The sequence below is a fragment of the Oncorhynchus kisutch genome, linkage group LG12 (assembly GCF_002021735.2).
Source record: "Oncorhynchus kisutch isolate 150728-3 linkage group LG12, Okis_V2, whole genome shotgun sequence".
In the NCBI taxonomy this organism is placed as follows: domain Eukaryota; kingdom Metazoa; phylum Chordata; class Actinopteri; order Salmoniformes; family Salmonidae; genus Oncorhynchus; species Oncorhynchus kisutch.
In genome coordinates, this window is record NC_034185.2 from 6,904,752 (window position 1) to 6,917,251 (window position 12,500).

The 12,500-nt window shown below is 45.7% G+C and overlaps 1 protein-coding gene across 1 annotated transcript in view; it reads left to right on the top strand.

Annotated features, from left to right (window-relative positions):
- LOC109883658 (vertnin-like) overlaps nt 1-3,736 on the top strand; it is a 4,194-nt gene extending 458 nt beyond the window's left edge. The window contains exons 2-5 of the mRNA XM_031836796.1: nt 808-1,121; nt 1,312-1,919; nt 2,080-2,520; nt 2,715-3,736. Coding sequence (XP_031692656.1) covers nt 810-1,121; nt 1,312-1,919; nt 2,080-2,520; nt 2,715-3,618 — 2,265 coding nt within the window. The 5' untranslated portion in view covers nt 808-809 and the 3' untranslated portion in view covers nt 3,619-3,736. The remainder of the gene's footprint in view (nt 1-807; nt 1,122-1,311; nt 1,920-2,079; nt 2,521-2,714) is intronic.
- Nucleotides 3,737-12,500: the final 8,764 nt, after the last annotated feature.

The following is a 12,500-nucleotide window of genomic DNA, read 5'->3' on the forward strand; positions in this document are numbered from 1 at the left end:
TGGTGCGTTTGTTGATAACGAATCAATCACAAAGGTCTCCTCTATTTTCATTCGTATAGAATTGATTCTTTTCGACATTTTTGTTACAAAGTTATTATTTTAGGCAATTTGAAGCCTAGTGACTCAGTTCTGCTGTTCGCCACACGTCGTCTTGTACCACACCTTCGTGCGTCGTTGGCTATATTAAGATGAAATAATTGCGTAATTTAATTGAATTTAGTATGGCAACTTTTTCTCTTAGTGGAAACTTCTAGAATATTTTACACAACACACATACATATTTTACACAATGAACACATTATACCTCATTTAAAAAAATCACTATATATATTTTTTTAAACATACAAATATGTATATAACATTTGTCACATGCATATCAATATGACTTCACCAAGCGTACAGCAATACGTTTCAGCCCTGGAGCTATTTGGTTATTTTGAACATGTGCAGCTACTATAATTGCGAACACATTGCCTGCCACATATCCATTTTTAATCTCGACTGCTCCAGCTTTCTGTAAATGGGTCCAGGAACACAAGAATTCAATCACATTCAGTCAGTTATAAATGCATGTTTCTTCAGGACCTATTCAGTCAAACCCGTAAGCAGGTTTGACTGATAGTTATAGATAGAACATTCTCCATGTAGGTTCACAATTACATTTTTCTCCCCCCCCCTTTCAATGTGATTGAAGTTATCTAGTAGACAGCTTCTGAAATCATCCAATCACACCCTGTGTATCTGCTTCTGTATGAATTCAGGTTCATGTTCAAATCAACTCTCTGTTCTGTCTCTGTGTCCCGGCAGGTATGATTCAGAGGAAGGAGGTGATACTCTCAGTCCTAGGGGAGCTGCAGGATGCCACAGAGAGCTCCGGCCTGCACGCCCTCACCAGGGTAGCTCTGGAGGTCCACCAGGTACTGACCCCCTTCACCCTGCCTTCCTCACCCTGCCAGGAGTTCCCCGGCTGGGCAGGCATCGACGGCGTGGCCCATAGCCTGTACCCTGCTGACGCCCCCGGAGGCCTCCTGCCTCTGGCCTGTAAGGGAGAGGGGAACCTGTTGTTTGATACAGCCAGCATGCTGCTAGTGGGGACGACTAGTCTCAGTCTGGAGCTGCAGGTGAGCAGAGATTGGCAGTGTTTCAATCGTATGCAGCATCTGAGTTTCAACCACTACATTGTTTTATTTTTTCCTAGTTTGGAAATGTAATTTCTTTGTGGATAAGAGCTACTAAGAAATTCATTTCTGTGTGTGTGTGTGTGTGTGTTACACTAAGTATGTGCCAACTCCTGAACTGCATTTCCTCCAGGTACGTACGGTGGTGGAGATGCTGCTGTGGAAGAGGTACTACCTGGGCGGTATGATCGACTCGAAGGTGATGCTGCAGGCGGCCAGGTTCAGCCTGTGTGCCGAGGAGTCCCAGGACATGCTCAACCTCCCCCTTTCAGTCCTCGAAGCTATCTTCGACGCCGACGTCAAAGCCTCCTGCTTCCCCGGCTCCTACGCTAACATGTGGCACCTCTATGCTCTTTCCTCCGTCCTCCAGTGCAACATCTATTCTGTCTACCCCATGTACAACCTCAAGATACGACCCTACTTCAACCGCCTGATAAGACCCAGGTCCTACCCCAAAGACATGGATCCTATCACCTTGCACATCATGTGGTCCGGAGAGCTGGAGGGGGGCTCCTCCAGGTTCAGACCTACAGTCTTTGTAGCGTTAGTCCATTCTAGTGACCTCCGGATGGGCAGTCCTAACGACGAGCAGAGGGTCCCCCCTCTGAAGACACGGGAGCTTCTCAAGCAGGACTCTCTCCTGTCCTACTCCAGTCTGAAGGACAAGTACAACGTCACCAAGAGTACGTTCTACCGCTGGAGACGGCAGACGCAGGAGCATCGTTTAAGGTCTGCTGCCAGGTACGTTACAGTTTCCTGTCTCTGTCGTCGATCAAAATACCGTCTGATTTAAAATCATGGCACTCCGGCACATTCACACTTTTTGTTGTTGTTGTTTATTTAGCTGTATGTTTCTGCTGACATTGAATTACTATTTTTAATCTGATCTTTTTCTATCAAGGTACGAGGCCAAACACTTCCTCCAAGCGTGCTATCTGGAAGGGAAGCTCATCCCTCTGCATCAGTTCAAAGAGTTCTTCCCTGAGATCTCCAGATCCACCTACTATGCATGGAAGCACGAGCTGATCTCATCCGGCGGTAATTTCTCCACGTTCTCCACGAGCGAGGTGAGTCCAGGGGACAGCACGGAGCAGGAGTCCTGGTCCTCTCCAGAGTCCAAGCTCGGGCAGGAGGAAGACCATGATGTAGAGCCAGACGTAGAGCATCACGACAGCATGGCCAGTCTGTTCGGCCTGAACTACAACGATGATAAGATGGATGGAGAACGGGCCCAAAACATGGCTCTGATGCAGGAGGCAAAGAAGGTTCTTCAGAACTGCATCGCTAGGAATACATCGTTCCCCTTCCGCATCTTCAAGAGGAGCTTCCCAGGGATCTCCAGGTCACCTACAAGGATTTTACTGTTATTTAGCTCAGCCTTTAATAAACTAGTTTACTGTTATTTTAGACATTATTTTAGTTTTTTAAATCTTGCATTCATCCATTTTATTGCCTCCCTTCATTTTATTGATTTACTGTAAAAGTGTGTTGCCATTTTAACATGAACTTTTGAACTAAAAGTTTGATTTGATCCAGGTCTACTTATTACAACTGGAGGAGAGAGGCCATGCTGTTTAACCGAGGCTACAAGGTCGGAAGCAGTGAAAACAGCTTGGACACGGATAAGAGTAGTCCAACTGGTGGTCTGTCCCCTATCGGGGGGACTGAGAGCCATGGTCATGCTGCCACGGTCTTCACCAGAGTTAAGATCTGTAGAAACAACCATAAAGGGTTCAGGATGGTGTTCCTACGCAGGAAGAAGCTGAGAGAAGCTGCCAAGGTGAAGGTGTGGAGGTCAAAATGGCCTCTGTCTAGGTTCAGAGTGAAGTACCCCTCCCTGTCCCTCTGTTTCTATTGGCTGTGGCGTAACGGCCCCAGTGGAACCAGGAAGGAGGAAACCACCACCCCGTCTCTAGAGGTGGACCGTTCTGAGATGATTATGGAGAGCAACAACACAGTGAAAGAGAATGGGATGATGATGGCAGAGAGTGACATAAAGACAAAAGCTCCAATGCAGGACGTGTTCTCCTTTGAGGGGGACCCGACAGAGGATCTGAGAGGCCCCGTCACCATGACCTCTGTGACATCCCCCTTCGACACCCCCCTCCCTAACCCAACCAATATGTCCGCCACCACAGACGACCAGATGTTTGTGATGGATCTGAGATGCCCCGTCACCATGACCTCTGTGACATCCCCCTTCCCCCTCCCCAACCCAACCAATATGTCCGCCACCACAGACGACCAGATGTTTGTGATGGATCTGGTGGCCCTGGCTAACTTCAAGGCCAAGGCCAAAGTCTTCCTCCAGAAACGCTTCGAGGAGAAGTCCTTCCCCACCTTCAAAGAGTTCAGGTCCTTCTTCCCCCTGACTCCCCGTTCCACCTACTATATGTGGAAGAGAGCCCTGCATCACGGAGTGCCACTGGTACATGGCTGAGAGCGAGAGAGGGCATGGCTGAGAGCGAGAGAGGGCATGGCTGAGGGCGAGAGAGGGCATGGCTGAGGGCGAGAGAGGGCATGGCTGAGGGCGAGAGGGGGCATGGCTGAGGGCGAGAGGGGGCATGGCTGAGGGCGAGAGGGGGCATGGCTGAGGGCGAGAGGGGGCATGGCTGAGGGCGAGAGGGGGCATGGCTGAGGGCGAGAGGGGGCATGGCTGAGGGCGAGAGGGGGCATGGCTGAGGGCGAGAGGGGCATGGCTGAGGGCGAGAGGGGGCATGGCTGAGGGCGAGAGGGGGCATGGCTGAGGGCGAGAGGGGGCATGGCTGAGGGCGAGAGGGGGCATGGCTGAGGGCGAGAGGGGGCATGGCTGAGGGCGAGAGGGGGCATGGCTGAGGGCGAGAGGGGGCATGGCTGAGGGCGAGAGGGGGCATGGCTGAGGGCGAGAGGGGGCATGGCTGAGGGCGAGAGGGGGCATGGCTGAGGGCGAGAGGGGGCATGGCTGAGGGCGAGAGAGGGCATGGCTGAGGGCGAGAGAGGGCATGGCTGAGGGCGAGAGAGGGCATGGCTGAGGGCGAGAGAGGGCATGGCTGAGGGCGAGAGAGGGCATGGCTGAGGGCGAGAGAGGGCATGGCTGAGGGCGAGAGAGGGCATGGCTGAGGGCGAGAGAGGGCATGGCTGAGGGCGAGAGAGGGCATGGCTGAGGGCGAGAGAGGGCATGGCTGAGGGCGAGAGAGGGCATGGCTGAGGGCGAGAGAGGGCATGGCTGAGGGCGAGAGAGGGCATGGCTGAGAGAGGACACTTAGTGTAATGGTGGTCATACACTCTGTTACACTAGCTTTAAGCAGAAGGGTCATACACTCTGTTACACTAGCTTTAAGCAGAAGGGTCATACACTCTGTTACACTAGCTTTAAGCAGAAGGGTCATACACTCTGTTACACTAGCTTTAAGCAGAAGGGTCATACACTCTGTTACACTAGCTTTAAGCAGAAGGGTGTCCCTGTAACAAACTGAAATGCTCTCTTGTCTGTAGTCTATTGCAAATCCTAAACTCTTTCCCCCCCTCCCCCGTCACTCCCTCAAACAGAGTCCTCAGTATCAACCCCCACCCCGTCCTCACCCACTTTGAAATTATGTAGATTTTTCACAATTGTTTTCAACTGAGCACACTGTAATCGTTTGGGTTTGTAGTTTGAGGTATGCTTCAGCACCTGGGTGAAGTCTAATGTATTGAAATGGCAGCCATATGCATCTTAAACATGATGTTCACCCTTCATCTCGTCTCCATTCCTGGCTCTCCTTTGTTCTCCTCCCTCCCTCCATTCCTTCACCTATCACCTTCAGGTCATGGACATTTGCACATCTGTGAAAAGACACTGTCCTACAGTTCAAGTAATGGTCCTCTGGCCTCTAGCAAAAGGCAGTTGAAAGTCATCCTGATAGTGACAACCAGCGGGGGTTGATTTGTTTTTAAATGGCTCTTTGTTTGAGACTGGGTGTGTTCTTCTTCTCTTCTATTTAGTTTTAATCCCCCGTCAGGAAGGACTCCTTTTATTTCCCTGTTTTTCTTCTTCTTCATTTAAAATTGTTTTCAGGATGTTCAGTTTATTTTTTTGTTAATCCATTTGATGTCTGTCTACCTGTTCTGTAGGATTCCTAGTGGTTTACCTTTTTAATAACGTGTTGTATTGAAAGAAGTCTGTGGTTGTGTCAGGAAAAGGCCTTTTTGTTTCAGAAATCCAGTTTCTCTCTTTTTTTGTTGTTTAAAACATGCTCTGTACACACACACACACACACACACACACACACACACACACAGCGTTTTGATTCACAAATATTATTATTTTTTACTATCGAATGTACATCTAAAATGATTTAACTTGGTTCATCGCTGTTTGTGTTTCAGGGTATTTACTTCATCGTGATTGATAGATATAGATATAGATGCTACGCCGAGCAGGTAATGACCTATAGATTGTCTCCTACTGTAAGGTATCTTTGCACTGTGGTATTTCAATGGGATACGGAACACATCTCAACAATATCAGGGATCAGTTGTCTTTTTACGACATATGTTACAGGGACTCAAGACAAATTTATTTCAATTTGAATTGAGCAGTTTTGTTTTCTAATGAATGTTTACAACACTTCTGGACACACTACCAGAATATGTAATATGCTAATTGGCCTAATTAAGTGTATTTTCTTTTTAAGAATTTCTATATTTTCTCTTGTGATTTACCATGCCTTTTTTTTAATAACTACCTATCGTTCATGTTTTTCTGGTGACCATAATGTGAAATTAATCTTCTCTCTATTTGAAGTCCTAAAGCATGGTATGTTAGTTTTAAGTCATGTTTATCTTAATTTTTTTTAAAATGAAATGTGAGTTTCATTTCGTTATGTTCCCAAACACTTTCTCTCAAAGAGTATTGGTGCACCACTGCCATCATAGCAGCCAAACATGATGTTTTCTATTCTAATGTTTTCCTGCATATTTGTTTATCAAAACTGGTGGAGTGAAACAGTTAGTATTTTTAATTTTTTTTGCTACGAGGTAGAACATCAATGAATCAATCACCCACTCAAACTCCACTTGTGCCTGCGAGTCATCCAATCACACAGCTTCCACTTGTGCCTGCGAGTCATCCAATCACACAGCTTCCACTTGTGCCTGCGAGTCATCCAATCACACAGCTTCTAACTCCATTCCTGGCAGCACGTTATCATGCTTTTTTTTTGTTTAGACGAGTCTCCATTTTTTTTAATTCCGTTGTAATTGTCCCCGTTCGCTTTAAGGAGACCATTTTGTGTAGGTCTAATCTTCTGGAGGCATCGACCGTGTCTTGGTACACAGTAATCAAAACACAGTGATTTACGTTGGTCTGCTGCAACAGGGGTATGTTATTTGCTAGAAATGAGCTTTTCTCATCGATGAAAGTTGAAGGGGAGGCAGTGAGTGTGCTATACATTACATTTTAGCTTTAAAACAGTTGCTATCAGCATATATATTTTTTTTATCAACATGAGAGGGGCTACTACCCCTCGCATACAAATCTAAAAGTACAGATCAATCAAATTGTGACTGAAAACGTGGGTATAATATATGTGAATTCGCTGCCAAGTTGTGACAAAACGCTGGTTATGTCCATGTTGTTTCCAATAAAATGAAATTGAACAAAAACAGAATACATGTTGCTTTTTGAAGTCTGTGCCTGGTGGGAAGCTCATATATATGAACATCATATAGGCACATTCATTTGTTTTCTGAGAAAATGTGAAAGTTATCACATTTCGGTTTATATTCAAACTTCAGGTGACTACCTAGGTCTTTAAATTATTATTATTTATTTTTTATAACTTATTGACTGGAATGAATCAAATCCAACTTTATTAGTGACATGCGCAGAATACAACAAGTGTAGAACCGTACAGTGAAATGCTTTACTTACAAGCCCTTAACCAACACGATAATGACGACATACTGTATAAATAACATTTGAATTCCAGAATAAATAAAGCAAGCTTCGCCCTGTGATTCGTTCTATTGTCGCAGTTGTGCTCTGTCTGTGTAAAGGACCCCCTCATCTTCCACCTCCTCTTCCTCCTCCTCCTCTTCCTCCTCCTCCCTGTTAGTTTTAAAATAGACTTCATTTGAACAGGTGCAAAAAGTGGCAGCAATTTGATGTGTTTATTTTGTATTCTCAAGGACCAGGAGTTTAGAAAAAATATCTGTTCACCATCCATTGTCATACGCTAAAACTAGGGTCCGGAGTTGGTTAGCTTACCAGATGAGGGAAAACTCTGAGCCCCCAGGGAAAACAAATCCCGCCGACGACCACTCTGGGGCCTGTGGTGCCACCTCTGAAAATCACCACACAAACGTTAAACCGTGGAAAAAACATCCTTTCTGTATGATCTACTATCGACGTTGCACGTTTATTTTGCCGGTGAGGATAAGCTTCCATGGTGTTTTAACGTGGCTCAGTGTAGCCAGCAAGTTCAGCTGTTTAAAAAAAATATCATTGCTCTGCTATTACCATTTTATACTGTAGGAATGTTGGGCTGAATGAGACAATTCTGTTTACACTGTCCTGCTTGGATGGGGGGGGGACTGTCTAGTAAGTGTCATGTTTTACCTCGTGTGTATCTGAGGAGATTTTTTTCTTTTTTCTTACCAAAAGTGTAGCAATTGTGAAGAGGCTCTATATTGAAACTAGTTCTCACAGTCTCATGTCAGAATTAGACGTTTGTACATTCAGATGAGAATGTCAGACCCCTGGTGTATTTTCTAAACCAGATGGTTTAGCAAAGCCAACCCGGGCATCGCTGTTCACCCCCCCCCCCCCCCCATAGTGTTTTACAGTACTTCAAATACACAGCTCAGGCTTTGTCCATGATGACACATTCTGTTCTGACTCGAGTTGGTCCCATTCTGTCTGCCTGCTTCAATTGTGCTGGTGCTAATGAAAAGGAATGGCTGGCAAAGGGGAGGAGGGAGGGCTGGGTGGAAGGGGGTTCATTGTATGTGTGGGGACAGAGGTGTAAGTAGATGTGTGTGTGTGTGTGAGAGAGAGAGAGACGTACTGTACCTGGTATGCTCGGAGTGGATAGGCTCTATGGGGGAGTGAACTGCATTGCTGAGTTGGCTTTGCTATCCACCTGGCTTAGAAAATAAGCCGTAGGTTTGACATTCTCATCTAAATATTCAACAATACAAAGGAAAAACTATGTTTTTGTTCCAAACACTTTTTGGTCAGACGTATATTCAATTGGCAATTGACATGAACTTCATGGCTACCTGTAAAACTACATAAAGCTCCTGTTTATTCCAATCTTCAACTGTTCCATGGCCTTTAGCTTGGATAAATGGCCTAGCTAGCACATAAAGGTCTGAGAACCATAGGTTTATTTTTTTTAGAGGGTAGAGAATGGGTAATGTCTTCCAGCCTGAATGATGTGGCAAGGGGGCATCACATCCGGCCGTGATTGGGAGTCCCATAGGGCGACGCACAATTGGCCCAGCGTTGTCCAGGTTTGGCCCAGGGTAGGCCATCATTGTAAATAAGAATTTGTTCTCAACTGACTTGCCGAGTTAAATAAAGGTAAAATAAAAATTGACTTGTGTCATGACACACTTGAAACCTTAAAACATTTTAGACCGTAATTTTAAAATGTGATAATAGTGGATTTAAGTTCATTATGTTGTGGGGCGAAAATGTTTTAGAATCTCCCTATTAAAGGTAAAACAAGCAACAAAAAATGACGGTGCCACCAGCAGCATCGCAGATATTAAGATATGCGAGATGCAACACTTTGCTCTCACACCATCACACACTGTATCTGCGCATGTGCGCGGGTTAGCTTCACACTGTTACAGCACAGAAGGTACGGGACCAAAACAGCGGGGAAGTTGATCCTCGCGCAACAACACTTTTAGTTGTTGCTGAAAGGGACCCAGGATGTTGTTGACTTTCTGCATCTACTTCCTGTTGCTGAGTCAACCTTTACTCAGGTGCTTGAACAGAATGTGTCATCATGGACAAAGCCTGAGCTGTGTATTTGAAGTACTGTAAATCACTATGGGGGGGGGGGGGGGGGGGGATTGGGATTAAGGAGAGGGGGAGGAAGGAGAGGGGGAGGAAAGAGAGGGGGAGGAAGGAGAGTGGGCGGAAGGAGAGAGGGAGGAAAGAGAGGGGGAGGAAGGAGAGGGGGAGGAAAGAGAGGGGGAGGAAGGAGAGGGGGAGGAAGGAGAGGGGGAGAAAGGAGAGGGGGAGGAAGGAGAGGGGGAGGAAAGAGAGGGGGAGGAAGGAGAGTGGGCGGAAGGAGAGAGGGAGGAAGAGAGGGGGAGGAAGGAGAGGGGGAGGAAGGAGAGGGGGAGGAAAGAGAGGGGGAGGAAGGAGAGTGGGCGGAAGGAGAGGGGGAGGAAGGAGAGGGGGAGGAAAGAGAGGGGGAGGAAGGAGGGGGAGGAAAGAGAGGGGGAGGAAAGAGAGGGGGAGGAAGGAGAGGGGGAGGAAAGAGTGTGGGAGGAAGGAGGGGGAGGAAAGAGAGGGGGAGGAAGGAGAGGGGGAGGAAAGAGTGTGGGAGGAAGAGGGGGAGGAAAGAGAGGCGGAGGAAGGAGAGGGGGAGGAAAGAGATTGGATTAAGGAGAGGGGGAGGAAGGAGAGGGGGAGGAAGGAGAGTGGGAGGAAGGAGAGGGGGAGGAAGGAGAGTGGGAGGAACGAGAGTGGGAGGAAGGAAAATATTTTTCTGCCTGCATCTCCACTGAGGATTTATCCCAGTGTTTGACCCAAACTGTCTCCGACTTTTCTGTTTCCATCTACCCGGGCCGACACCTGTGTTTCACTGGGCCGTGGCCTGGGGGACCGGCTCTGACGAGCTAAGGCAAGGATCTTGGTACTTTTCTGTTTCCATCTACCCGGGCCGACACCTGTGTTTCACTGGGCCGTGGCCTGGGGGACCGGCTCTAACGAGCTAAGGCAAGGATCTTGGTACTTTTCTGTTTCCATCTACCCGGGCCGACACCTGTGTTTCACTGGGCCGTGGCCTGGGGGACCGGCTCTGACGAGCTAAGGCAAGGATCTTGGTACTTTTCAGCCTGCAATTACATAACAATGGCTAACTGTGAACTTTAACACCTTCTCACAAAGCAATAGTCTTGAATGATGCAGAGGTTGTGGTGAGGAGAAACTGCTGTTCCTGACGGAAGGACAAGAAATATGGTAATAGCTCCGTCCTGCCCTATGATTGGCTAGGTATTTTCACCATATTGTGTATCACTTGTGGTCATCACATTGTGTATCCCTAATTAGTCATGTAGCTACAGTATTAGTCATGTACTGTATTAGTCATGTACAGTATTAGTCATGTACAGTATTAGTCATGTAGCTACAGTATTAGTCATGTACAGTATTAGTCATGTAGTCATCCTGTCTGGGTTGGCGCCCCCCCCTTGGGTTGTGCCATGGCGGAGATCTTTGTGGGCTATACTCAGCCTTGTCTCAGGATGGTAAGTTGGTGGTGAAGATATCCCTCTAGTGGTGTGGGGGGCTTTGCTTTGGCAAAGTGGGTGGGGTTATATCCTTCCTGTTTGGCCCTGTCCGGGGGTGTCCTCGGATGGGGCCACAGTGTCTCCTGAACCCTCCTGTCTCAGCCTCCAGTATTTATGCTGCAGTAGTTTATGTTGTCGGGGGGCTAGGGTCAGTTTTGTTATATCTGGAGTACTTCTCCTGTCCTATTCGGTGTCCCTGTGTGAATCTAAGTGTGCGTTCTCTAATTCTCTCCTTCTCTCTTTCTTTCTCTCTCTCGGAGGACCTGAGCCCTAGGACCATGCCCCAGGACTACCTGACATGATGACTCCTTGCTGTCCCCAGTCCACCTGGCCGTGCTGCTGCTCCAGTTTCAACTGTTCTGCCTTATTATTATTCGACCATGCTGGTCATTTATGAACATTTGAACATCTTGGCCATGTTCTGTTATAATCTCCACCCGGCACAGCCAGAAGAGGACTGGCCACCCCACATAGCCTGATTCCTCTCTAGGTTTCTTCCTAGGTTTTGGGCCTTTCTAGGGAGTTTTTCCTAGCCACCGTGCTTCTACACCTGCATTGCTTGCTGTTTGGGGTTTTATGCTGGGTTTCTGTACAGCACTTTGAGATATCAGCTGATGTACGAACGGCTATATAAATACATTTGATTTGATATGATGTAGCTACAGTATTAGTCATATACAGTATTAGTCATTTACAGTATTAGTCATGTACAGTATTAGTCATGTAGATACAGTATTAGTCATGTACAGTATTTGTCATGTAGCTACAGTATTAGTCATGTAGCTACAGTATTAGTCATGTACAGTATTAGTCATGTACAGTATTAGTCATGTACATATTAGTCATGAAGCTACAGTATTAGTCATTAGCTACAGTATTAGTCATATACAGTATTAGTCATGTACAGTATTGGTCATGTACAGTATTAGTCATGTACAGGATTAGTCATATAGCTACAGTATTAGTCATGTAGATACAGTATTAGTCATATACAGTATTAGTCATGTAGATACAGTATTAGTCATGTAGATACAGTATTAGTCATATAGCTACAGTATTAGTCATGTAGATACAGTATTAGTCATGTAGCTACAGTATTAGTCATGTAGATACAGTATTAGTCATATACAGTATTAGTCATGTAGATACAGTATTAGTCATGTAGATACAGGATTAGTCATATAGCTACAATATTAGTCATGTAGATACAGTATTAGTCATATACAGTATTAGTCATGTAGATACAGTATTAGTCATGTAGATACAGTATTAGTCATATACATTGTTAGTAATGTAGATACAGTATTAGTCATATGCAGTATTAGTCATGTAGAGTATTAGTCATATACAGTGTTAGTCAAGTACAGTATTAGTCATGTACAGTATTAGTCATGTACAGTATTAGTCATATACAGTATTAGTCATGTACAGTATTAGTCATATACAGTATTAGTCATGTAGAGTATTGGTCATGTACAGTATAGTCATGTACAGTATTAGTCATATACATTATTAGTCATGTAGCTACAGTATTCGTCATGTAGCTACAATATTAGTCATGTAGCTACAGTATTAGTCATGTAGATACAGTATTAGTCATATACAGTATTAGTCATATACAGTATTAGTCATGTAGCTACACAGTATTAGTCATATACAGTATAGTCATGTAGCTACAGTATTAGTCATGTAGCTACAGTATTAGTCATATACAGTATTAGTCATATACACTATTAGTCATATACAGTATTAGTCATGTACAGTATTAGTCATGTAGATACAGTACTGGTCATGTACAGTATAGTCATATACAGTACTGGTCATGTACAG